General features: G+C 48.2%; 1 protein-coding gene across 1 annotated transcript; it reads right to left on the reverse strand.

The window, feature by feature from the left end:
- Positions 1-2,937: 2,937 nt before the first annotated feature.
- Positions 2,938-20,924, reverse strand: LOC133360815 (complement C1q and tumor necrosis factor-related protein 9B-like). Its single transcript, XM_061579690.1, has 7 exons — positions 20,773-20,924; positions 19,660-19,828; positions 17,456-17,527; positions 14,398-14,424; positions 13,242-13,304; positions 8,319-8,479; positions 2,938-5,657 (listed from the first exon to the last, which is right to left on the reverse strand). Exons 1-7 carry the CDS (start codon positions 20,776-20,778, stop codon positions 5,319-5,321), a joined length of 837 nt encoding a protein of 278 aa, XP_061435674.1. The 5' UTR covers positions 20,779-20,924; the 3' UTR covers positions 2,938-5,318.
- Between the last annotated feature and the right edge of the window lie 4,607 nt (positions 20,925-25,531).

A 25,531-nucleotide genomic window follows, 5' to 3' on the forward strand; every position in this document is an offset into this window, starting at 1 on the left:
CGGGAGGAAGGACAACAAACTAAACACAAGATGCAGTTCTAAAGAAACTAGTTTTTTGCAATCTGAATGATTAAAAAGTGCATAGCTCCAGTGGCTTCCTAACATCGGAAGGGAAGAGCGTTCCAGACGGCCGCAGAAGCTCATCTGATGACGCGGTGACCACCGGCTTTGTTCGACGGCTAACTTGCAGTACCACCCCTATAACCATCACCGAGTGAGTGGGTGAGTGATTGCGTCAGAGAATCAGTCAATCTATGGCACCAGGGTCTGTCCCGTGACCATCTCCTACACCGAGCCTGGCACAGCAGTCAACCCATGTCAACTGCTGGGTCTGTCCCGTCACGGCCTCCTGCACCTAGCCTGGCACATCAGTCAACGCATAACACCTGGGTCTGCCCCGTGAGCCACCTCCTGCACCTAGCCTGGCACAGCAGTCAACTCATAACACCTGGGTCTGCCCCGTGAGCCACCTCCTGCACCTAGCCTGGCACAGCAGTACAATCCTTACCACCTGAATATGTCCGGTGACCCCTGGCCAGCAGCAAGCCTTCGACACTTGACCTGGCCTTATAGTGTACATAGCCTGGCACAAGCGCCGTGACGTCACCGCCACTTAGTGGACACACGTGATGGTTGCTCGTTGTTGTCACCTGCACAGTAAGCGCATGGGTGAGTGAGTCGGTGAAGTAAGAGTTGCGGTGCAATTCACGACTCCGAGGCAGGTTGCTGTTAGGAGCTCACGCCACGTTTATTTCAGGGCTTACGCCAGGTTGGTAAGGCCGAACCAACACCCCCCTTAGCCAATAACTCCCCAGGGGACAGGGTACTGGGACCCCTACACCCCGGCTAGCTCGGCTCTCCACCCTGCCCCGGTCCGGGACCACCCCCAACCTCGGCCGGTCGTGCAGAGTAGCCTCCCCTCGCCTCGTGTGAGGACCAACTACCCGAGTCCCCACTCCTACCCCCTTTAAATACCCCCCTGGGGGCATGACGTCACCGTCCTCCACGGCCCGCCTGACGTCACTCTCTCCGAGGGCGCGCGTGACGTGATGTCACCCACTACACGTCTACATGAGTATGCCAGTGGATGGATTGGTGAGGATTGGGTGAGTGTCGGCCTCAGCAAGGTAAGGTAAAAGGTAAAAAGCAACGAGCCTACCTTTACCCTACCGTTTACCCTTACCCCTTGGCATGTCGACACCTTTACCCTTTTACCCGGTAAAAAGGGTAAATTACCTTACCTTGCCAAGGCCTAGGTGAGTGTGTGAGTGAGTGGGTGAGTGAGTCGGTGATCTCGGGGGAGGGGAAGTATGGAGGCCCCACCTCTGAATTCGTGGCTGGCTCGCCGTGCGATGCAGAGCCGGAGAGCGGGTGGACATTGAGATTATTCAGATGGACATGTGGCTGCTGCTATACAGGTAAAGTCACGTAGGTATAAAAGAAAATAAATTAAATCGCGACTTTTAGATTGCAACACAAGCAATCGTCATCATCATCAGGTGGGAAAACCACAGCAAGTGACGTCACGCACCTAGGGGGGGTTGGGGGGGGTCAGACATTTGTGACGATGTGTGTGACGAGGAGGGGGGGGGGTGAGAAATGTGACGTCACATCAAAATGCGCAACTTTAAATAAATATAGACAACACGTTCTACTTAATTAAATAGACTTTAAAAAAATGTTTTCTCCTACAACATCAGCGTGCAGCGCCACATTAAATACGCACTACAATGACAATATTTTAAAGAGATTTGAAGCATTTTTTATTTTCAAAATGGAAATATGGTTTTGGGGGGGGGGCAGAGCTTTGTGACGTCATATTTGAGGGGGTTTCTGATTTTTTGTGACGCCTTGTGACGAGGGGGGGGGGTCAAAAATCGTCCAAAATCGCGTGACGTCATTTATGGACGGCCCCTTACTCCACAGACTACAGCGGTTTTTCCTCTATGGCCCAGAGTTTTGGTTGCACGGTCACATCCGCACTGCGGCTCATTTATTAGTTCTACATTCATGAAGGCAGGGACGCAACTATGGAGGCGTGGGCGGGTGGGTTGGGGATATGTATGTGTGTGTGGCAGCGTTAGGCGACGCATAGCGGGGAAAGTGCTCAGTCGGCCACAAGGGGGACCCCTAAATCAACAGATTAAACACATTGATTTCTCCAAGACAGAGGTTCTTTGCAAGCCATCTGGCTACCATGAGAGGTTCGTTCATGAGGCTATTCACATATACAAACACAGAGACAATTTCAACCGAGAAGATTGATTATGGCTTAGCAATCATTGGAAGGATTTAATAAACCTTTTCGGGTCTTAATTGATTGTGTTCATGCTTACGGTGACTTTCAGACCGCATTCCATTTTCTGCTCCCCCCTCCTCTTTTCCGCAGTCACGAAAGCTTTAAATCGAAATTTAACCGCCACTACGGGGTGGGATTCCATAAAACTTTAAGATCCTTCAACAAGCTCCGTGATAAGAAGGCTCAGCTAATCGAGTCTCTCACCTTTCTGAAGAGATGCCGCGACTCTAAGACCCGTTTCTTCACCTGAGGACGGCTGCTTGCGTTGTGGCCGAAACGTCTTGAGAATTATTTTATTATTTTATTTTTTATTATTTTATTACTTCCCTTCTACGTGACTTTACCGAAAGAACCAAGAAGATAGATGGACTCGTCCATCTGGCAAACTGCCAAATCGCTGTCCTTGGTGCTGACGTTAGGAAAAACCGCCACTTTTTAAATCCTTTATATTAAGTTCACTTGCTTGCTTGCGTGCTTGCTTGCTTGCTTACGACTGTGCAAATCTTTCGGTCTTTTTTTAACCCACTTCCCGTGATCCAATGGAGCTGACATTTTGCACACAGACTCGTTGTGCGTGACAATTAATTTTCGTCAATTTTTTTTCTCCAAAATTTTACCCTGTTTAGGGAAAAATAAATAAATATTTAATTACCAATTGCTTAATGGTGGCAGACAATCATCTGACCCATAGGTGGCAGCCATCTCAAGCCAGAGGACGAGAGGACTCTAGCCGCCCCGATGCCACGCATATAAAGGATTTATAGTGAAAAACTTTGTTTTTACGGGTTAATTTTCTTCACATTTTCTTGCAGTGTATTTCACACCTGATGATTATTGCTTGTGTTGCAGTCGAAACGTCGTGAGAATTTGTATTGTTTTATATTAATATTATTTTATTGTTTCCCTTTTACGTGACTTTACCGAAATAACCAAAAATATGAATAAGTAGAAATCATGTTAAGAATTTTTTTATTCATAACAAAAATATATGCAGTCTACCATGGAGAAAGCCCGGATTAACGCATCTGGCTATCATCATATCAACAGAGCAGCATACAGTTTCGGTGATCTATCCAACCCCCTTTGAGGAAGTCCTGGACCGATGGGGACCCGGCATGAAAGCAAAAGAGGCACAATAACTTAATTGTTGAGTATTGTAACCTTTACATCTGTTTTAATTATTAATAACACTGTCACCATGAGACTCTCTTCTTATAAACCCAAATACACGGTGCAACTAAGGTAATATATAGGCGATATGGCTATACACTACCAACAAGCACGCGTGGTTAAATGCAGACTTGATGATGCCTTGCACTAATAGTTGCCTGTTTATTTTCTCTCTGAATGTCTTAAAACCTCTTGTGCTATTGCTGGACTAGGGTAAAGTGGATTATAATTTTATATATTCCAGTTGTTCGCTCTACCTCAGGGGCGTCGGCATTCAACATAACAAGAAGCTCCGTGGTTTTTTTCTTCTCTTTTTTCGAATTTGGTAGAACGTGAATGCGCACGTTACGTCACGAAGCAGTCTGCAGAGAAGCCGCATGCGGTTCAGGAGCTGCAGGTTGCAATGATTGTCTACGTGTATAATGTTAGTCTACGGGCAATGGTAGTCTATGGGCAATGATAGTCTAAGTGAAATGTTAGTCTATGGGCAATGTTAGTCTACGTGTATAATGTTAGTCTATGGGCACTGGTAGTCTATGAGCAATGTTAGTCTATGGGCAATGTTAGTCAACGTGTTTAATGTTAGTCTATGGGACACCGATAGTCTATGTACACTGATAGTCTAAGTGAAATGTTAGTCTATGGGCAATGTTAGTCTATGGGGCACTGATAGTCTATGGGCAATGTTAGTCTACAAGAAATGTTAGTCTATGGGCAATGTTAGTATATGGGCAATGTTAGTATATGGGCAATGTTAGTCTATCGGGCACTGATAGTCTAAGTGAAATGTTAGTCTATGGGCAATATTCGTCTACGAGAAATGTTAGTCTATGGGCAATGTTAGTCTATCGAGCACTGATAGTCTATGGGCAATGTTAGTCTACGAGAAATGTTAGTCTATGGGCAATGTTAGTCTACGTGTATAATGTTAGTCTATGGGCACTGGTAATCTATGGACACTGATAGTCTAAGTGAAATGTTAGTCTACGGGCAATGTTAGTCTATGGGGCACTGATAGTCTATGGGCAATGTTAGTCTACAAGAAATGTTAGTCTAAGTGAAATGTTAGTCTATGGGCAATGTTAGTCTAAGTGAAATGTTAGTCTATGGGCAATGTTAGTCTATGGGGCACTGATAGTCTATGGGCAATGTTAGTCTACAAGAAATGTTAGTCTAAGTGAAATGTTAGCCTATGGGCAATGTTAGTCTAAGTGAAATGTTTGTCTATGGGCAATGTTAGTCTATGGGGCACTGATAGTCTATGGGCAATGTTAGTCTACAAGAAATGTTAGTCTAAGTGAAATGTTAGCCTATGGGCAATGTTAGTCTAAGTGAAATGTTTGTCTATGGGCAATGTTGGTCTATGGCGCACTGATAGTCTATGGGCACTGATAACCTACGGGCAATGTTAGTCTATGGGGCACTGATAGTCTATGTGCAATGATAGTCTATGGGCAATGTTAGTCTAAGTGAAATGTTAGTGCAGGGGCAATGTTAGTTTATGTGCAATGATAGTCTATGTGCATTGTTAGCCTACGGGCAATGCTAGTCTATGGGTAATGGTAATGAAGCAGTAACATAAACAGCCGCAATGCATGTGAATACACAATATATTACATCACGAAGCAGTAACGCAAAGAGCCGCCTACAACTCCAGAGCCGCAGCTTGGCGACACCTTGCGCTACATCTACACCCACCGTACGAAGAAGAAGATGAAGATGATGATGATGAAGATGAAGATGATGAAGAAGTAGAAGGAAGAAGAAGGAAGAAAGACGAAAGAAGAAGAAGAATTCGCTCGTGGAACACAATTTTGAAACCGAGGCTTTAAACATCTCACAATCCGAGTTAGTAGAGCAGGAACCCGGTGAATGAGCTGTCAGGGAAGACCTTGACGCTGGGGCTGGTGAAGGAGGCGCCCTGTGCCGTCAGCCACACCTCATCGCCGACCTCCAGCGGCAGCACGAAGGCCCCGCTGACTACAACCCAGCCGGGGCTCCGGGCCAGCGCCCAGTCCGAGTAGCGCAGCGCCCTCTCTGAGTTGCGCATAACGTCGACGCGCGATGCTGACGCCTCGAGGGCCACGTGGAAGGAGAAGTGAAAGTGGCCCGCGTGGTGGGCCATGAACTTGGCCGTTTGGACGTTGAAGTGGTCCTGCTCGTTGACGATGGCGCCATCAAACGGGATCTGCGGGTGGGAGGTGGACCGGCCAGATGTTACATCATAGTGGCACTGCTCATTGACGATCGCACCGGCAAATGGAATCTGTGGGTGGGTGGGCGGTGAACCGGCCTGACCTGAAGTCATCGTGGCCCTCTTCTACGTGACTTTACCGAAAGAACCAAGAAGTCGGTAATTGTTTTTTTACCCTTCTATCTGGCAACAAAACTGACACCTTTTTACAAGGAGTCATGTTTGCTTAGACCACAATACCTGCAGTCGTAATGCAAACAACAAACATAACTCTGATAATGTGCACTGTCCCTGAAGTTGATTGGTTTATACAGTACGGTACTGTAAATTTCTACGTTTTGATAAATTATCACCATTCTTTAAGACTCCTGGGTAGGCTAGGCCATCTTCGACTTACGATATGTTTTACTTACGGTGGGGTCGTCGTAATGCATCTCTATCGTAAATAGAGGACTGCCAGTATTTGATGGTTGCATGAGTCTCTCTCTTCCATGGTAGTGTGGGTGTTTTGCTCCGGGTTCTCCGATTTTCCCTCCATATTTAGAAACATGCATTACATTTCTGTAGATTATTTTGATGCTATAAATGTCCTAATGATGGGCGAATTTGTTGAGCTATCATTTATGGCCAGATCGCTTCTGAAAAATGTTAGTCCCTCAGTGGGATTTGCCTAGTAGAATGGGGATGGTTTAGTTTTATGAGTGTTTGGGTGATTTCATATTCTTTGGTTCTTTCGGTAAAGTCATGGAGACAGAAATTTATGAAAAATAAAATATATAAAAATAATAATACAAATTTTGATTTAAAGATAAATTTAGATTTTATTATTTTATTATTTCCTTTCTACGTGACTTTACCAAAAGAACCAAGAATAATAACAAAATATTTTAAACATAAAAACCAAAAACTCACAACGTTTCGATCGCAATACGTGCGGTCGTAATCGGAAGCTTGTGTTGCGATCAAAGCGTATTATTTTCTATCTACGTGACTTTGCAGAAAGAACCAAAGAATATGTATTCCTGTAGTCACGAAAGTTTTAAGTCAAAATTTGGGTGATTCGTTTACCTTTCTTGTACTTTGCGCTACTATCATATTTTTGTATTGTTTGTTGTTGTAGCATTCTGACACCGTGCCCCTAACTGGACATCTGTGGAAAAAAAACTGCTTCATAGCTCATCGGATTCCTCCTGCAGTATAAATTCTGATTCTGAATCAAATGGTGCCCAACATCAACTGCTACGCTTTATATGACTTCACATTTGAACACCACCGCCATTTTTCTTACGCTAACCGAGTGCACATGAGCACCACGCTCGCCCTCTCATTGTTGAAGTGGTCGCGACGATCATTTGCGACAAAGCCCGTACCCATCGACAAAGCGAGCACTCGTAACTACGCAGAGGCGTAGCTAGGGGGGGGCAGGGGGGTACATATGTCCCCGGGCGCCAAGGTAAAGGGGCGCCAAAATGAGGCTTACAACGTTACATTATAACTTATTGCAGCGGGCGCGGCAGCCTGAAACTAGTAGTAGGTTTTTACCCTTTAAACTGGTACAAAACTGACACCTTTATTCAAGGCATCATGTTTGCAATAACCACAACACAAGTAGTCAAAAAAGCAAAGAAAAAGAAGCAACTCTGATAATGATAATAATATGCACTGTCCTTGAAGTTGATTGGTCCACACCCGAGACGGCTTTCTTTGGAGCCTAGTCCCCATTGGTGTTGGACCAGATGACACCAGAAGGCGTACAACTCAAACACAGCGCACTATCAGAGTATTGAGAGCTCGGGGTGAAGCATTTACTCTATGAGATGCCTTCGTCCCCGGGCGCAAAATATCCTAGCTACGCCTCTGTAACTACGCACGACGCACGAGAGAGAACACGATGGGACCGAGAAGGATGGCGGCGCATGTAGAGATTGCAAGTTGTTACAGTACGATCTTGATTTGAAGCTTTCGTGACTGCAAGAACCCATACTCTTTGGTTCTTTCGGTAAAGTCACGTGGGTATGAAAGTAAAATAAATGACGACGTTTCGGGCGCAACACAAGCGTCCATCATCAGGTGGGAAAGCACTCCAGTTTATGAGTTGCACAGTACGAAAACACCGTAACGACGCATGTCTGATTTCGATTTAAAGCTTTCGTGACTGCAGGGATTCACCTCCTACGCATTCCACAAGTAGTGACTAATCCCATATCTGCATTTCCCATAAACATGCTAAATTCCTCTTGATATGCAAATGCATTTGTCAAGGCGCTCTTCCCCCTCCAACCCAGCTTAAATATACGCTGCCAAGCTTGGGGTGGTGTTCATTCAGACGCTGTCTTTCCGACAGACCTGTTCTCCACCTGAGGACGGCTGCTTGCGTTGTGGCCGAAACGTCGTGAGAATTATTTTATTATTTTTATTTTTATTATTTTATTATTTTCCTTCTACGTGACGTTACCGAAAGAACCAAGAAGATGCATGTCTGAGTGGGGAACATTTTACATCGGGTTCCTCAAAAGAGTCAGCGACGTAAGCGCGAAACGACGTCTTGGAAACCCCTGTACTTGCATTGCCTTTTGTACAATTAGCCCCTTTTGGCGAATGGTAGTTCGATTTGACCGACGTTTCAGCCGCACACCCAGACCCCCATCAACTCACCGGGACTTTGGACAGCGCCAGCGCGTTGGAGGCCGTGACCTTGACGCTGAAGACTGAACGTGGAGCTTCCGTCCCCTCTCCCCTCGACCCTTTTTGTCCCGGGGGTCCCTCCGGACCCATGGGCCCTGTGAGGCCCAGCGGCCCCATCTTACCCGGCTGGCCTGTACAGGGTGGGGGGGGGGGAAGTGTGGGTAGAGGGTATGGTGCGATATGTCGTTGTCGTCACCACATCGCATGAGCAACTTCCGATTGCGCTGTTTCTGCGGTCCGGGTGGAACACTCTCCCCGTCCCGATGTTATTAAGCAAGTGGGGAGCAATGCCACTTTTAAATCACAATCTCGATTTTTGTCGTCCTTCTCTCCCGCAGCTCCAATTTGCACGGTTAGCTACATACATTGTGAAAGAGGTACAATATACGTGCATAGACTCACACAGAGACCCATAGACTCACACGAGACCCATAGACTCACACAGAGACCCATAGACTCACACAAAGACCCATAGACTCACACAGAGACCCATAGACACAGAGACCCATAGACTCACACAGAGACCCATAGACTCACACGTAGACCCATAGACTCACACAGAGACCCATAGACTCACACAGAGACCCATAGACTCACACAGAGACCTATAGACTCACACCGAGACCCACAGACTCACACAGAGACCCATAGACTCACACAGAGACCCATAGACTCACACCGAGACCCATAGACTCACACAGAGACCCATAGACTCACACAGAGACCCATAGACTCACACAGTGACCCATAGACTCACATAGAGACCCATAGACTCACACAGAGACCCATAGACTCACACCGAGACCCATAGACTCACACAGAGACCCATAGACTCACACAGAGACCCATATACTCACACAGAGACCCATAGACTCACACCGAGACCCATAGACTCACACAGAGACCCATAGACTCACACAGAGACCCATAGACTCACACAAAGACCCATAGACTCACTCAAAGACGCGTAGACCCAAACAACGACCCATCGACTCGTACAGAAATCTATAGACTCACAGAGACACGAAATACTCACATGGACACTACTCTGCTATACACTACACTGCTACTTCTTTAGAACTGCTCATTGTGTTTAGTTAGTTGTCCTGCCGCTCCTCCAATTAGCATGGTTAGATACGTATGGTGCAAATGAAGTTTAGCATACGTACTTATATATGTCATCTCTCATGAAGTTGAGATGTATGGAAAAGTTAATGAAATTTCGGTTATTTTGTATTATAATTATTACGAGGCGCGGTTACCCAGCAAAATCTCGACATCATGGGACCTCCTGCATACTATATATATTTTTATTTTAGCATGCACGGCCGCACTGAGCTGCTATGGAGCTATTTCAAAAGCGACCACCTGGCAATCACAAATAACAGCCCAACGAAGTGGCCTATCGTCAGCCAAATACACGAAGTGCATTCTGTGTCTAAATGTGGGAGGGAAAACCCAGAGGACCCAGAGAAAAATCAACGGGGAGAAAGAAAGAGAGGTCGTAATCTCTAAATCTACAGCAGGCATTGTCAGGGTCAGGATCGAAGCCACGACTTCTTGTATATCAGGTGAGGTAGCTAATATCTCCTTGCCACCATTGCGTCGTGGTCATGATTGAACCCACGACCTCCTGTATACCAGGCGAGGTAGTTGACATCGAGTCACCGTTATGTCAGGGTCGGGATCGAACCTACAACCTCCTTCATACCAGGCGAGGCAGTTAACATATCCTAGCCACCATGGGATCGAACCCACGACCTCCTGTATACCAGGCGAGGCAGTTAACATCTCGCCATCGTGCGGCCATCCCGAACATCTCGCAACTGGTTGTTGGGGCCAGGCTTTGTTGCCGAGAGCCTTTGAAGGCCGGCATAGCGCACGAAGGGGTGGCACAAAGACAATAAACAACAGTAAATATCCCCCATATCGCCTTTAACAGGCTGTCCACGAATGTGCTATTCGCAAGTACCTATGACGGCTGGGACGGTGCATGAGGGAAGGCAGTGGTGTGGCCAACGCCACGCCCGGCCGCCTTTGTCTCCCCAGTGCTGATGTTTACACACCACAGCACATACTAATTTGAGGCTGAGTCGACCTAATGAAGGCCCAGGACCGGTTCAAATAAAATCGTCACTGTTGTTGGCCATGAGCGGGAATTGAACTCGGAGAGCAGGGTTCGTAGCGCAGCGTAGCGCTAATCCGCTACACTGCCGCTCGCCACACACGCAGACACGTGCCCGGCACGAGCGCGTGTAGTGCACGGGGCGGACACGCAGACACGTGCCCGACACGAGCGCGTGTAGTGCACGGGGCGGACACGCAGACACGTGCCCGACACGAGCGCGTGTAGTGCACGGGGCGGACACGCAAGGCACGTGCCCGGCACGAGCGCGTGTAGTGCACGGGGCGGACACGCAGACACGTGCCCGGCACGAGCGCGTGTAGTGCATGGGGCGGACACGCAGACACGTGCCCGGCACGAGCGCGTGTAGTGCACGGGACGGACACGCAAGGCACGTGCCCGGCACGAGCGCGTGTAGTGCACGGGGCGGACACGCAAGGCACGTGCCTGGCACGAGCGCGTGTAGTGCACGGGGCGGACACGCAGACACGTGCCCGGCACGAGCGCGTGTAGTGCACGGGGCGGACACGCAGACACGTGCCCGGCACGAGCGCGTGTAGTGCACGGGGCGGACACACAGACACGTGCCCGCCACGAGCGCGTGTAGTGCACGGGGCGGACACACAGACACGTGCCCGGCACGAGCGCGTGTAGTGCACGGGTCGGACACGCCCCGTGCACTACACGTGTTTTGTCAAGCAACAGGGGCAATCGGACAGCGGAATGACTCGCCGCTTGACAGTGAATTCAGCATCATCGGGGCGGTGACCTGACCTCCCCGGTAGCGCAGGCGTTCGCGGTTCGATACCCGTAGGCCGCCCTGGTCACAACTGCACGAGTATTTACCGTAGAGTAACCATGCTCCACCATTGGAACCTCATTTGTCAGTGGCTAAATATGATAATTGGTTTTTTACCCTTTTATCTGGCAACAAAACTGACACCTTTTCTGAGGTTCCAATGGTGTAAATGCTTACCCCGAGCTCTCATACTCTGATGGTGCATTGTCTTTGAGTTGTGCACCTTTTGGCGTCATCTGGTCCAACACCAAGTGAGACTAGGCTCTACAATTCTAACGACGTTTTGGCCACAACGTATTTTATTATGTTTATTATGTTTTATTTTTATTATTTTATTATTTCCCTTCTACGTGACTTTACCGAAAGAACCAAGAAGCAGAGGTGTGGACTCGAGTCATGTGACTTGGACTCGAGTCAGACTCGAGTCATGAATTTGATGACTTCAGACTCGACTTGGACTTGCATAACAATGACTTTGTCCCACCTCTGAGGTGTGGACTCGAGTCATGTGACTTGGACTCGAGTCAGACTCGAGTCATGAATTTGATGACTTCAGACTCGACTTAGACTTGCATAACAATGACTTTGTCCCACCTCTGCCAAGAAGACACATTATTATTATTATTAAATTAGCGTTAACGGGGCGACACTCGTGTCTTCTGGTGGCCCCCGAGATAAGAGTGGAATTATCCACGTGCTCATGACGGGGCAGTCTGCTCCAGTAAGGACAGGCCACGGGGAAGGGGCAAGTACAGGGTGGTCTCGATGTTTTGTGACCCCCATTTCATTCTCTCAAACTTAATATTTTTAACCAAAGGTTTATTTAAAACAGAAATGAATATGCAAAGAGAAACACGTTTTAGGGATCAATTAATTTGAGGTAAGAGGACATCTGGACCACCCTGTACAGCATCTTTTCCCAGATGGCAAAAATATCGGGCTCTTGCTCCGATGACAACCACTGCTGCCTCGCCACAATTCGGTACTTGTTTTCCCGACCCTGGATTGATGATTGGTTGAGATTACCTCCGACCCATTGAACTTAAAAGCCAAAGATTCAAAGTCAGCACCGTGGTTCTTGATCATCTCCTGTTCACAGCCCTGAGCCAGTGGTGGACATTCCACATTCCTATGGCAGGGTGGGGAGGATCACTGTTGACTCGCCCCTAAAGTAGTTACTATTTTTATCCACCCCGGAGGGCTGATGGGTCGAGTGATTCCCCGACCACGATTTGAATTGGTGACTCTCCGATTGCGAGCCAATCGCTCAACCCGCTGCGTTGATGATGGACGGCTGAGAAACACGGCCCAGTGAAACGAAGGCAGCGCAGTCCAGTACAGAGTGGTCCAGATGTCTTGTGACCCCCCCCCCCAATTAATTGACCCCAGAACAGACCGTACAACATATAACGACGCAATGCCGGTTCGGGATCGAACAAACGACCCCCCTGTATACCAGGCCAGGTAGTTAACACATTCCTGCGGAGGGAGCTGGTAGGAACGTTGGGTTGCTCGGTCAATGGCCAGGGTCAATGGCGGCGTGGTGTATTCCGCAAATATGCCCGACTGTGAGGGCGGGCACAAGCCGGCGTGAGTAGGTTAAACGTTGAGTTTTATAAGGGCACCACGGGGTGACCAGCCCCTTCCCACCCAGCCCCACCCCTCCCACCCCCCACCCAGCCCCACCCTCCCCACCCAGCCCCTCCCCACCCTCCCCTCCCCACCCAGCCCCTCCCCACCCTCCCCTCCCCACCCACCCAGCCCCTCCCTACGCACCCAGCCCCACCCTCCCCACCCAGCCCCTCCCCACCCTCCCCTCCCCACCCAGCCCCTCCCTACGCACCCAGCCCCTCCCTCCCCACCCAGCCCCTCCCTGCACGACGGACGGACACAATAATCCCCTGTGGGCTGGTGGAACCAGTGGGTTCCTACCAGTAACATATCTCTGTATCGTTACGAATATACGTACCGAGGAATCCTCGTTCACCTTTTGCACCTTGGGTTCCCATATCTCCCTTTTGACCGGGTTCACCTGAATCACACAGAGACATCGACCCATGGCCTGTCAACTGCTGGATTAAGGCACCCTCCAATCTGTCACCATCTTTCACAGCACACACACACACACGAATACGTACACACACCTCCAATTAGCACGGTTGGCTACATCCGGTGCGAAATAAGTTCACCATACGTACAGACTTATACACACAAAAACGACGAAAAACATCCCCACGTAGAGCCAGCTTCTATGAAGGCTGGCACGGCACACGAGGGGGTGGGTGAGTCCATGGGTCTCTGTGTGTGAGTGCATGGGTCTCTGTGTGAGTCTATGGGTCTCTGTGTGAGTCTATGGGTCTCTGTATGAGTCTATGGGTCTCTGTGTGAGTCCATGGGTCTCTGTGTGTGAGTCCATGGGTCTCTGTGTGTGCGTGCATGGGTCTCTGTGTGAGTCTATGGGTCTCTGTGTGAGTCTATGGGTCTCTGTATGAGTCTATGGATCTCTGTGTGAGTCCATGGGTGTCTGTGGGTGAGTCCATGGGTGTCTGTGTGTGAGCCCATGGGTCTCTGTGTGATGAATTTATGGGTTTTTTGTGTGAGTCTATGGGTCTCTGTGTGGTGAGTCTATGGGTCTCTGTGTGGTGAGTCTATGGGTCTCTGTGTGTGAGTCCATGGGTGTCTGTGTGTGAGCCGATGGGTCTCTGTGTGATGAATTTATGGGTTTTTTGTGTGAGTCTATAGGTCTCTATATATGTATGTTGAACTTCCTTCGCACCGTACGTAGCCAACTGCGCCAATGAGAGGTCCGGGGGAATTACAATCAACTAAACACACAAAAACAGTCCTAGAGAAACGAGTTTGTCAATCTAGACGATGATTTCAAAGTGGATTTGCTCCCCAGTGGCTTTGCGGAATGTCTGGAAGAAGAGTGCAGAACCGCATCCAAAAGCAGCCCACGATGCGTGGCCATCTTTGTTCGATGGCTGAGCCAAAAGCTACCACCGCCACCGCCGCGGCTGCGAGGAAACCCCGGAGTTCGCGCGGCCTATTGAGAAGACATCACCCAGCAGTGGGTAGACCATGGCGGTGATGACGATCACCGTGGCGACCTTGCAAAGGCTTACCCTTCGTCCCCGGAATTCCACTGCCACCTGCAAGAGACAACATAGACGCACGTTCGTAACGATACGGATCCCGTCACAGTAGCGTCGAGTGTTCGGCGCTCAGTGTCCACCTTGTGTTTTTTTCCGGATGGATACGTGCAACATCACGTGATGCACTTTCTTCTTCAGGCACAAGGGTCTCTACAGTTACAAGGTTATGACGGACGCTTGTGTTGCGCCCGAAACGTCGTAATTTATTTTATTTTATACCTACGTGACTTTACCGAAAGAACCAAAGAGTATAGAATGTAATACGTTGAACACGTAGGCTTTCGCGACCAATATCATTCATGATAAAGGTTTTTTTGGGTTAGATCGCGACACATGTATATATTTACGCGATGTAACGCCCAAAAACCCCCTCTATTATGGATTATTTAATACGTTAAAACATCATTGGAACCTCATTTGCCAGTAAAAAATATGATAATTGTTTTTTTACCCTTCTATCTGGCAACAAAACTGACACCTTTTTACAAGGAGTCATGTTTGCATAGACCACAATACCTGCAGTCATAATGCAAACAAAAAACATAACTCTGATAATGTGCACTGTCATTGAAGTTGATTGGTCCACACCCGAGACCAATCAACTAGTTGCCAGATAGAAGGGTAACAAACCAATAATCATATTTTTACTGGCAAATGAGGTTCCAATGGTGTAAATGCTTACCCCGAGCTCTCATACTCTGATGGTGCATTGTCTTTGAGTTGCGCGCCTTTTGGCGTCATCTGGTCCAACCCATGTGAGACTAGGCTCTAAGGAAAGCTGTCTCGGGTGTGGACCAATCAACTTCAAGGACAGTGCACATTATCAAAGTTGTGTTTTTTGTTTGCATTATGACGGCAGGTATTGTGGTCTATGCAAACATGACTCCTCGTAAAAAAGGTGTCGGTTTTGTGGCCAGATAGAAGGGTAAAAAAACAATTATCACGTTAAAACATGTTTTTATTTATAGTGACACAGTATTCTTCAATAATAGGAGTCTTTATTTCTTCCAGCAAGAGACACGCGGGTCTTCAAAGGATTTCCTTCACTCCAAGCGTCCCGAACTCGCTCGCTCTCTTCCCCCTTATCTAACCCTCCAAGTCCCTTTTACCGAAGGTTCCTTCAACTTCCGCTTTACCTCCAGCCAATCACCTTCCACATTTCCTAACGGATTCCAACCGTCTACCCTGTCAATCATCCTCCGTTCACAATGTCCCCGCCTCTAACTAATCACCTTTCAGGCCAGTTACGTTACCAATCAGAGGGACTTGTTTTTACTTCCCGATTATCCGTGTTACGCGGTGTCCACCAACTCAAGTGAGTATCGTTGGTAGTGATACAATCTCTCCATATTTATTTAAAGTTATTTGTCTACCCTGCTTATTATTTTCACTCCTATCGTGTGTCCGCGTGTATTGTGTTTGTTGTTGTAACTTTCTGACTTCGTGCCCCTAACTGAAGACGTCTGTGACGAGAAGAGCTTTATAGCTCATCAGATTCCCCCTGCAGTTACAAATACAGATTCTGATTCTAAATGAACGCTGACGATTTTGTATAGACGCATGGAGAGATACACACAGGGCCGGATTAAGGCACGGGGGCTTTAGGGCTGGAGCCCAGGGGCCTTCGCCAGCTGGATGGCCTCCAAAGATTAAGTGAAAAGTTTTTGTTTAAAATTTGTGAATGCTGAATTGTATTTGTTGTTAGCCTTGTAAAAACTAAAAAAACAATTCTTTAACTTTGTTTCTCTTTTGAAAATATTACTGGGGGCCTCACAGTTACCTGTAGCCCAGGGGCCTACACAATCTTAATCTGGCCCCGGATACACACTCGGAGTTCCACTTGAGAGACGGAGAGGAAGACGCGGAATCAAACTATCAACGATTTTTAAAATGTTATTTTACTGGGTAAAGCCCCACTGAGCTGAAATGCAGCTCTTTTGCACAAGCGGCCTGGCTATCACAAATGATCATCATCATCATGTGGAAATTTATAGCAGCAGCCAAAAACCATAAACGCGTGACGTTGATTCTAAATGTAAATGGAGGACCCGGGGAAAAAAATTCCACGCGGCCACGGGGAGAGGGAGAGAGACGCAGACTCCAAATATATATCAGGCGTCAGGGTCGAGATCGAACCCACGCTCTCCTGCATATCAGGCGAGGTAGCCAACATTTCCTAGCCACCGTGGATTAGACAACAGACACAAGCTAGTCACCCGCCCCCTCACTGGATAACTGTGAAAAATAGTTTCGTAGCTCATCGGATTTCTCCAGGATAAAGATTCTGATTTCCGACATCAATGTTGATATTCTTGGTTCTTTCGGTAAAGTCACGTAGAAGGGAAATAATAAAATAATATAAATATATAACAATAACAATATATCACGACGTTTCGACTGCAACACAAGCAATCATCGTCAGGTGTGAAATCCACAGCAAGAAAATTTGAAAAAAGTGGCGGTTTTTCCTTTTTTTTTAATTTTCTTGCTGTGGATTTCACACCTGATGACGATTGCTTGTGTTGCAGTCGAAACGTCGTGATATAATGTTTTATATTTTTATTATTTTATTATTTCCCTTCTACGTGACTTTAGCGATTTAACCAAGAATATGAATCTCTGCAGTCACGAAAACTTTAAATCAAAATCAATGTTGATCATCATCCAGCAGTGGATAGACCAAGGCTGTCGAGATGTTGACCACCTCGCCTGATGGACAGGAGATTGTGGGGTTCGATGCCGACCCTGACGCCTGTTGTATATTTGCAGTTTGCATCTTTTTCTCTCCCCGTGGTCGCGTGGATTTTTCTCCTGGTCCTCCATTTTTTTTCCTCTCCACATTTAGAATCGACGTCACGCGTTTAGAGTAATTTGGCTCCTGCTACCCATTCCCACGTGATGATGAGGAACCGCCAATTCGTTGAGCTGATATCATTTTTCACAGCCTAGGTTGCTTCTGAAAAAGAGCTATATAGCTGGTTAAATAAAATGAAAACATTGTTTAGTTCTAAGTTTCATGATGACTCACCTGGTTCTCCATGGCTACCTTTGATTCCCGGGTTCCCGATGTCTCCTTTGAGGGCCTGCGCTCCCGGATTCCCTGCGGAGAGGATCAACTCATCTCTTTTTTTACGCCTCAATGGATAGGCACAGCTCAGCTCTGCCTGTGCGTTTCGTCCGTCCTTCTGTCCGTCTGTCTGTCCAACCGTCCATCTGACCAACTGACTGACCGACTGACCGACCATCTATCCATCTGACCGACTGACTGACCGACTGACCGACCATCTATCCATCTTACCGACTGACTGACCGACTGACCGACCATCTATCCATCTGACTGACTGACTGACCGACTGACTGACCGTCCATCCATCTGACCGACTGGCCGAACGACTGACCGAATGTCCATCCATGTGACCGACTGACCGAACATCTATCATCTGACCGACTGACTGACCGACTGACCGACCATCTATCCATCTGACTGACTGACCGCCTGACTGACCGTCCATTCATCTGACCGACTGGCCGAACGACTGACCGAATGTCCATCCATGTGACCGACTGACCGAACGACCAATCGTCCATCTCACCGACCGACCGTCCATACATCTGACCAACTGACCAAACGACTGACCGACCGTCCATCCATCTGACTGACTGAATGATTGACCGACAGTCCATCCATCTGACCGACTCACCGACTGACTGACCGACCGTACATGCATCTGACCGACCGACCGACTGACTGATCGTCCATGCATCTGACCGTCCGACCGACCAATCGTCCATCTCACCGACCGACCGTCCATCCATCTGACCGACTGACCAAACGACTGACCGACCGTCCATCCATCTGACCAACTGACTGACCGACTGACTGACCGTCCATGCATCTGACCATCTTACCAACCAACCAACCGTCCATCTGACCGACGGATCGTTCATCCATCTGACTGACTGACCGAACGACTGACCGACAGTCCATGCATCTGACCGACTGACCGACCAACCGTCCGTCTGTGTGTAATGCCGCGTCACGGTGAGGCGTTGAGTTGTGTCACCGTTCGCTAAAACGCCCAGGAAAAAACACGGCCACCTTCATTAAAGGGTAACCACGTGTGGTTTTATCCGATTTGCAGATTAACCTCGCCACCTGAGATTTCGACGTGAATTAATAATCTCTCATATCTCTCTCAATCTCACTCTCTACTCTATCACCCCGCTCCCATCTCTCCCTTCTCTCTCTTTCCTCTTCCTACTCTTCTCTGTCCTCGCTCTTCCCTCTCTCCTCCCACTCACGCCCCACTTTATCACCCCTCCCCTCTCCACCTCCCTCTACTCTCCCCTCTATCCTCACTTTCTTTGACCATCTCCTTCCCTCCTCTCTCACAGTGTCTTCCACGCTCTTTGGTTCTTATGGTAAAGTCACGTAGGTATAAAAGAAAAAAAAGAAAATATTTGTATTTATTCATCTCTCTCAAATCTCACTCATAAAAAATACAAATATAATTATTTTATATTTTATTTTATACCTACGTGACTTTATCGAAATAACCAAAGAGTATGGATACCTGCAGAGACGAAATCAAGATTGTCTTCCATCTCATGCCCCCCTCTCTCTCTTCAATATATCATCTCTCTCCCCACCCGGCTCCCCTCTCTCTCCCAACTTTCCTCTCATGTTCCCCCTCTGTCTCCATCTCTCTCTCGCTTTCTCTCACCATCTCTCCCCCCCCCCCCCCCCACCTCTTTTTCTCACCATTTCTCCCCTCTCTCGCTTTCTCTCTCTCACCATTCTCCATCTCTCTCTCTATTAATCTCTCTCAAATCTCACTCTCCCCACCTCTCCTCTCTCTCATTTTCTCTCCATCTCCCCTCTCTGCTCTCCCTCACTATCTCTCCCCATCTCCCCTCTCTCTCGCCTCTCTCACCATCTGTTACATATTTCCATATCTCTCTCCATCGCTCTCAATCTAACTTTCCCCATCTCTCTCCTCGCTCTCTCTCTTACCATCTCTCCCATGTTTTTATCTCTCACCATCTTTCACTCTTTCCTCTCTCACTCTCTCCATCTCTATGACCCTCTTTCTCCACTCTCCTACAATCTCTCCCATCTCTCCTCGCTCTCTCTCTCTCACCATCTCTCCCATTTTCCATCTCTCGCCATCTCTCACTCTCTCCTCTCTCTCCATCTCTATAACCCTCTCTCTCCACTCTCCACTCTCCTACCATCTCTCCCATCTCTCCCGGGCGATCCTGGCGTCCCAGGGACCCCGGGAAGGCCGTTAACCCCGGCTACACAGCGACTCTCCGATCCATCTCCTAAAATCTGCCCCTTGGAGGCCACGGGTGTCCTCAGCAACAGCAGGAGGAGCCACGCGTGGTGACACGGGGACACCTGTCACACAGAGAGGGGAGACACAGGGACATTTGTCTCAGAGAGGGAGACACGGGGACACCAATTTCACAGAGAGTAGCAAGTGGTGTTAGCGAGCAAATATGAAGGCTGAAACGGTACACGAGGGGGTGGGTGGTCAGCACCACGCCCGACCGCCTTTGTATCACCAGTGGCGATATTTACACATCGCACCAGGTAGAGGACCCATTTAAGGCTGAGTCGACCTAGAGGAGGCCCATGATCGGTTCAAATAAGCGCCGCGCTAACCACTACACTACCGCTCCCCACACACACTGACATGCACACACACACCGACACCTACATACACACTGACAATAGCAACTGCCATTCGACACCGCCGTTTCGAACGCTCGCTGGCATGAGGTCGACTGACTGAGATGACTGGCTGATGCACCACCTGTGCCCCCTTCTGTGCCAACTTGCTGTGCTTTAGCCACCCAGCGCTCCGCTCGTTGTTGTGAGCGTCGCTCTTCCGCCCTCCGTTGTTGTTGGAGGGCGACTGCCTCCAACTGCCCAGTAGCAGCGTCCTTCACGAGCCTCCTCCACAGAGGCCGATCTTGACACCGCTGGTACCAGGCATCGGCACGTCCACTCAGCTCCCCATCCTCTTTTACCACATCACTCATTTCCTATCTAGACCATGCCGCGCCCGTTTAGCCGAACAAAAGCTGTTTAGGCATGCGGTGGTTTGGCATGCGGGCTACATGAGCCAGCCAACGCAACCTTGCCTGCCGGAGGAGCTCACACATGGGACTTGTCCAGAACTATCAAGGATTTGTGAGCTCCTCACACAATCGAGCCTGGTTAAACACACACACACAGACACTGACCACACACGTACACACACTCTGACGCACACACGCGCGCGCACACTGATATGCAGAACACACAAGCGTGTGCGCGTGACACCACTCGTTACGTACCGACATTGTCCTGAACAGCGCTGAACCACCACCACCAACTCGATGTCACCGGCTTCAGTTGCCGCGCAGGTTTGATCATCTGGGTATTTATGAGGTGTGCTGGATGTTAAAAAAACACTTCGAGTACAAGAAAACTCTAAAATCAACTAGGCGAACGTCTCTCCCATTCCTCGTCGTATCTCAAAATCAACAAAAAACGCCCCCGGGGAATTACTTTTCATTGACAAATTGCTCCCACGTGTAGCCCAGACTGTTCGTTTGTTTTTAGACATGAGCAGTAGGGATTTTCGCGAACCAACATTTATTATTTTGGGTAAGATAAATGGAGGAATTATCTCCACAACTCTGGGCTGTCGGCTGAGGAGGCTGGTTTGTGGTTGTTGCAATCACCGGCGAAACGCCACCAGCCTACTGGAATGTGTAAATCTTTTCTAGGATTTTATACGGCGCTTTTATCAATGCGCTGGGCAACAATTACAAAATGGTCCATTAGTTAAATTTCGATTTAAAGCTTTCGTGACTGCAGGGATTCATCTTCTTGGTTCTTTCGGTAAAGTCACGTATTTCCCTTCTACGTGACTTTACCGAAATAACCAGGAAGATTGGTCCATTAGTTATTGGCTGATGGGGGGAGGGGGGAAGGGAGGTTGATAGGGAAAGGGGAGGGGTGGTGAGTTTAGTGAGGGGAAGGGTGAGGATGGTGAGGGAGGGTGATGATAGGGAGAGGGAGAGTGGGGATGTTAGTAAGGTGAGGATGGTGAGGGAGGGTGGTGAGGTTAGTAAGGGGAAGGGTGAGGGTGGTGAGGGAGGGTGATGATAGGGAGAGGCAGAGTGGTGAGGTTAGTAAGGTGAGGATGGTGAGGGAGAGTGGTGAAGTTAGTGAGGGGAAGGGGGAGGATGGTGAGGGAGGGTGGTGGTAGGGAGATGGAGGTGGTGAGGTTAGTAAGGGTGAGGATGGTGAGGGATGGTGATGGTAGGGAGGGGTGGTGAGGTTAGTGAGGGGAAGGGTGAGGGTGGTGAGGGAGGGTGATGGTAGTGAGAGGGAGGGGTGGTGAGGTTAGTAAGGGGGAGGATGGTTAAGAGGTTTGAAGGACAAGGATAGGAAGTAGTAGAGGGATGCGCTATTAAAAAAAAGATGAGTCTTAAGCGAGGAACAACAAATGGTGAGTGAAATGTTGTGAGTTTAACTCTCAAACACGCAGTAACTGGTTAATGCTGAACTAGTCACTAATTAATGCACGTTTTGTGTGCTGAGTGGTGATGGGGAGTTTAACGACACTTCTATATTTACGAGATCTAACACACGTTTTGGAGATTTTTTATTTTTTCAACTTGCTTCAGCGACTTTGTAATGATAACTAACACTCAAAACTAAACTATTGCTTTTTATAGTAATAGGTTTTTACCCTTTCAACTGGTACAAAAACTGACACCTTTATACAAGGGATCATGTTTGCAATAACCACAACACAAGCAGTCAAAATGCAAACAAAAAAGGCGTACTTTTGGCGTCATCTGGTCCAACACCAATGGAGACTAGGCTCTAGGAAAAGCTGTATTGGGTGTCAACTTCAAGGACATAGCATATCATTATCAGAGTTGTTTCTTTTTGTTTGCATTTTGACTGCTTGTGTTTTGGTTATTGCAAACATGATCCCACGTATAAAGGTGTCAGTTTGTGTACCAGTTGAAAGGGTAAAAACCTATTACTATAGTTTGCCACTGGTAAAGAAGATGTCTCATAGTGTATTGCTTTTTATTTCAACCAGGTAAGGCCCACTTAGCTCTGTAGCTCTTTTTCAGAAGCGACCTGGCCATCACAGATGATAGCTGAACGAAATTGGCTTATTATCGTGGGGAAATGTACAGCAGCAGCCCAAACACTCTTAACGCGTGTTGTTGAGTACTGAATGTTAAGGGGGAAATCGGAGAACCCGGGGAGAGAGAGATAGAGAGACACGCCAACTCCAAATATACAGCAGGCATCATCAGGGTCGGGTTCGAACCCAGGACCTCCTGTATACCAGGCGAGGTAGTTAACATCTCCTAGCCACGGTGATGATGATGAGAGATAGAGAAACACGCCAACTCCAAATATACAGCAGGCATCATCAGGGTTGGGATCGAACCCACGAAACCCCCTGTATACCAGGCGAGACAGATAACATCTCAACACTAGGTTGACTCAGCCTCAAATGGGTACCTGGTGTGGTGTGTAAACACCGCCTTTGGGGAGACAAATGCGGTTTCACCTGAAGACGGAGGCTTGTGTTGCCTCCGAAACGCCGTGATTTTTATTTTTTATTAATTTTAATTAAATTTTTTACCTACGTGACTTTACCGAAAGAACTAAGAGTATGAGACAAAGGCGGTCAGGCGTTGTGCTGGCCACGCACCCCCCGAGCGAGCCTTCGACATGTCACGTGGCCTCAAAGTTCACCTGGCCTGGCGCAGGCGCCGTGGTGACGTCACCACCACTTAGTGACAAATGGTGGTTGTTGTCGATGGTGATGGCACATCGGAGAAGCTTGAAACCGATTCATGGCCTTGTATGGCAATTGTTAGAATAGCAAGAAACAGGGGTGGGGTGGGTGCAACTTATGACCTCAAAGTTCCATTTTCGCCTCATTTGAGACGATTTTCTTTCCGCAAATTCCCACGGCGATAAGCGTGATACTGTTTTGACACGTGTTTCAAATCATCGTTGGTGTTTTGCGTACGTGCGGCGAGAGCGCAGGAGGTAGATTGCACATTCGCAGGCCACTCGAATGTATGTTGAACTTGTTTGGTGTCGTACACAGACAACCATGCTAATCGGATGTGTGGGGGAAGGACAACAATCTATGGGTCTCTGAGTCTATGGGTCTCTGTGTGAGTCTATGGGTCTCTGTGTGAGTCTATGGGTCTCTGTGTGAGTCAATGGGTCTCTGTGTGATTATATGGGTCTCTGTGTGAGTCTATGGGTGTCTGTGTGAGTCTATGGGTCTATGTGTGAGTCTATGGGTCTCTGTGTGAGTCTATGGGTCTCTGTGTGAGTCTATGGGTCTCTGTGTGAGTCAATGGGTCTCTGTGTGATTATATGGGTCTCTGTGTGAGTCTATGGGTGTCTGTGTGAGTCTATGGGTCTATGTGTGAGTCTATGGGTCTCTGTGCGAGTCTATGGGTCTCTGTGTGAGTCTATGGGTCTCTGTGTGAGTCAATGGGTCTGTGTGTGATTATATGGGTCTCTGTGTGAGTCTATGGGTCTCTGTGTGAGTCTATGGGTCTATGTGTGAGTCTATGGGTCTCTGTGTGAGTCTATGGGTCTTTGTGTGAGTCTATGGGTCTCTGTGTGAGTCTATGGGTCTATGTGTGAGTCTGTGGGTCTCTGTGTGAGTATATGGGTCTCTGTGTGAGTCTGTGGGTCTCTGTGTGAGTCTATGGGTCTCTGTGTGAGTCTGTGGGTCTCTGTGTGAGTATATAGGTCTCTGTGTGAGTCTGTGGGTCTCTGTGTGAGTCTTTGGGTCTTTATGTGAGTCTATGGGTCTCTGTGTGAGTCAATGGGTCTCTGTGTGATTATATGGGTCTCTGTGTGAGTCTATGGGTCTCTGTGTGAGTCTATAGGTCTTTGTGTGAGTCTATGGGTCTCTGTGTGAGTCTATGGGTCTATGTGTGAGTCTGTGGGTCTCTGTGTGAGTATATGGGTCTCTGTGTGAGTTTGTGGGTCTCTGTGTGGGTCTATAGGTATCTGTGTGAGTCTGTGGGTCTCTGTGTGAGTATATGGGTCTCTGTGTGAGTCTGTGGGTCTCTGTGTGGGTCTATGGGTCTCTGTGTGAGTCTGTGGGTTTCTGTGTGAGTCAATGGGTTTCTGTGTGAGTCTATGGGTCTCTGTGTGAGTCTTTGGGTCTTTATGTGAGTCTATGGGTCTCTGTGTGAGTGAATGGGTCTCTGTGTGATTATATGGGTCTCTGTGTGAGTCTATGGGTCTCTGTGTGAGTCTATGGGTCTATGTGTGAGTCTATGGGTCTCTGTGTGAGTCTATGGGTCTTTGTGTGAGTCTATGGGTCTCTGTGTGGGTCTATAGGTATCTGTGTGAGTCTGTGGGTCTTTATGTGAGTCTAGGGGTGTCTGTGTGAGTTAATGGGCCTCTGTGTGAGTCTATGGGCCTTTTTGTGAGTCTATGGATCTCTGTGTGAGTCAATGGGTTTCTGTGTGAGTCTATGGGTCTCTGTGTGAGTCTATGGGTATCTGTGTGAGTCTATTGGGCGACCCATAGACTCACACAGAGACCCATAGTTTATCGTCCTTCCCCTACACCTCCGATGAGCACGGTCGGTTATGTAGAGTGCAAAAGAAGTTCACTCTAACAACATTGGCCCCTACTGGGAGACTCATGCAGATAGACTTCTGCCGCTCGTTAACAGCACTTGCCCCAACCGTCTGTGAAGGCTTATTGCGTTTCTCGATTTGTAATCAAAACACGCACCCGCTCGTATGTGTGTGTGATATCTCATCATCACCATCAGCCAGGGACTATCCACTGCTTGATGAAGGCCTCCGTAAGCAGCCGCCGCCATCTCTTGCTGTGACACGTGTGTATGCACATTGAACTTCTTTCGCACCATACATAGTCAACCGTGATAATAGAAGGTGCGGGGGAAGGACACTTTCACACATACACTTGCTTGTGCGTGCACAACAACAACCGCCATTCGCCACTATGTGGCGGTGACGTCACCACAGTGCTTGTGCCAGGCTATGTGCACGTTGAGACCACGGG

The sequence above is a fragment of the Lethenteron reissneri genome, chromosome 69 (assembly GCF_015708825.2).
Source record: "Lethenteron reissneri isolate LAM-NWPU_2019-01 chromosome 69, ASM1570882v1, whole genome shotgun sequence".
In the NCBI taxonomy this organism is placed as follows: Eukaryota; Metazoa; Chordata; class Hyperoartia; order Petromyzontiformes; family Petromyzontidae; genus Lethenteron; species Lethenteron reissneri.

Excerpts from the sequence above, each read along its gene's own strand:
- LOC133360815 (XM_061579690.1), bottom strand. Across the intron at positions 17,528-19,659 it reads CGGGAGAGATGGGAGAGATG|GGAATCCGGGAGCGCAGGCC; the intron begins GTAGGAGAGTGG and ends TCCTCTCCGCAG. Across the intron at positions 13,305-14,397 it reads TGGAATTCCGGGGACGAAGG|GTGAACCCGGTCAAAAGGGA; the intron begins GTAAGCCTTTGC and ends TGTGTGATTCAG.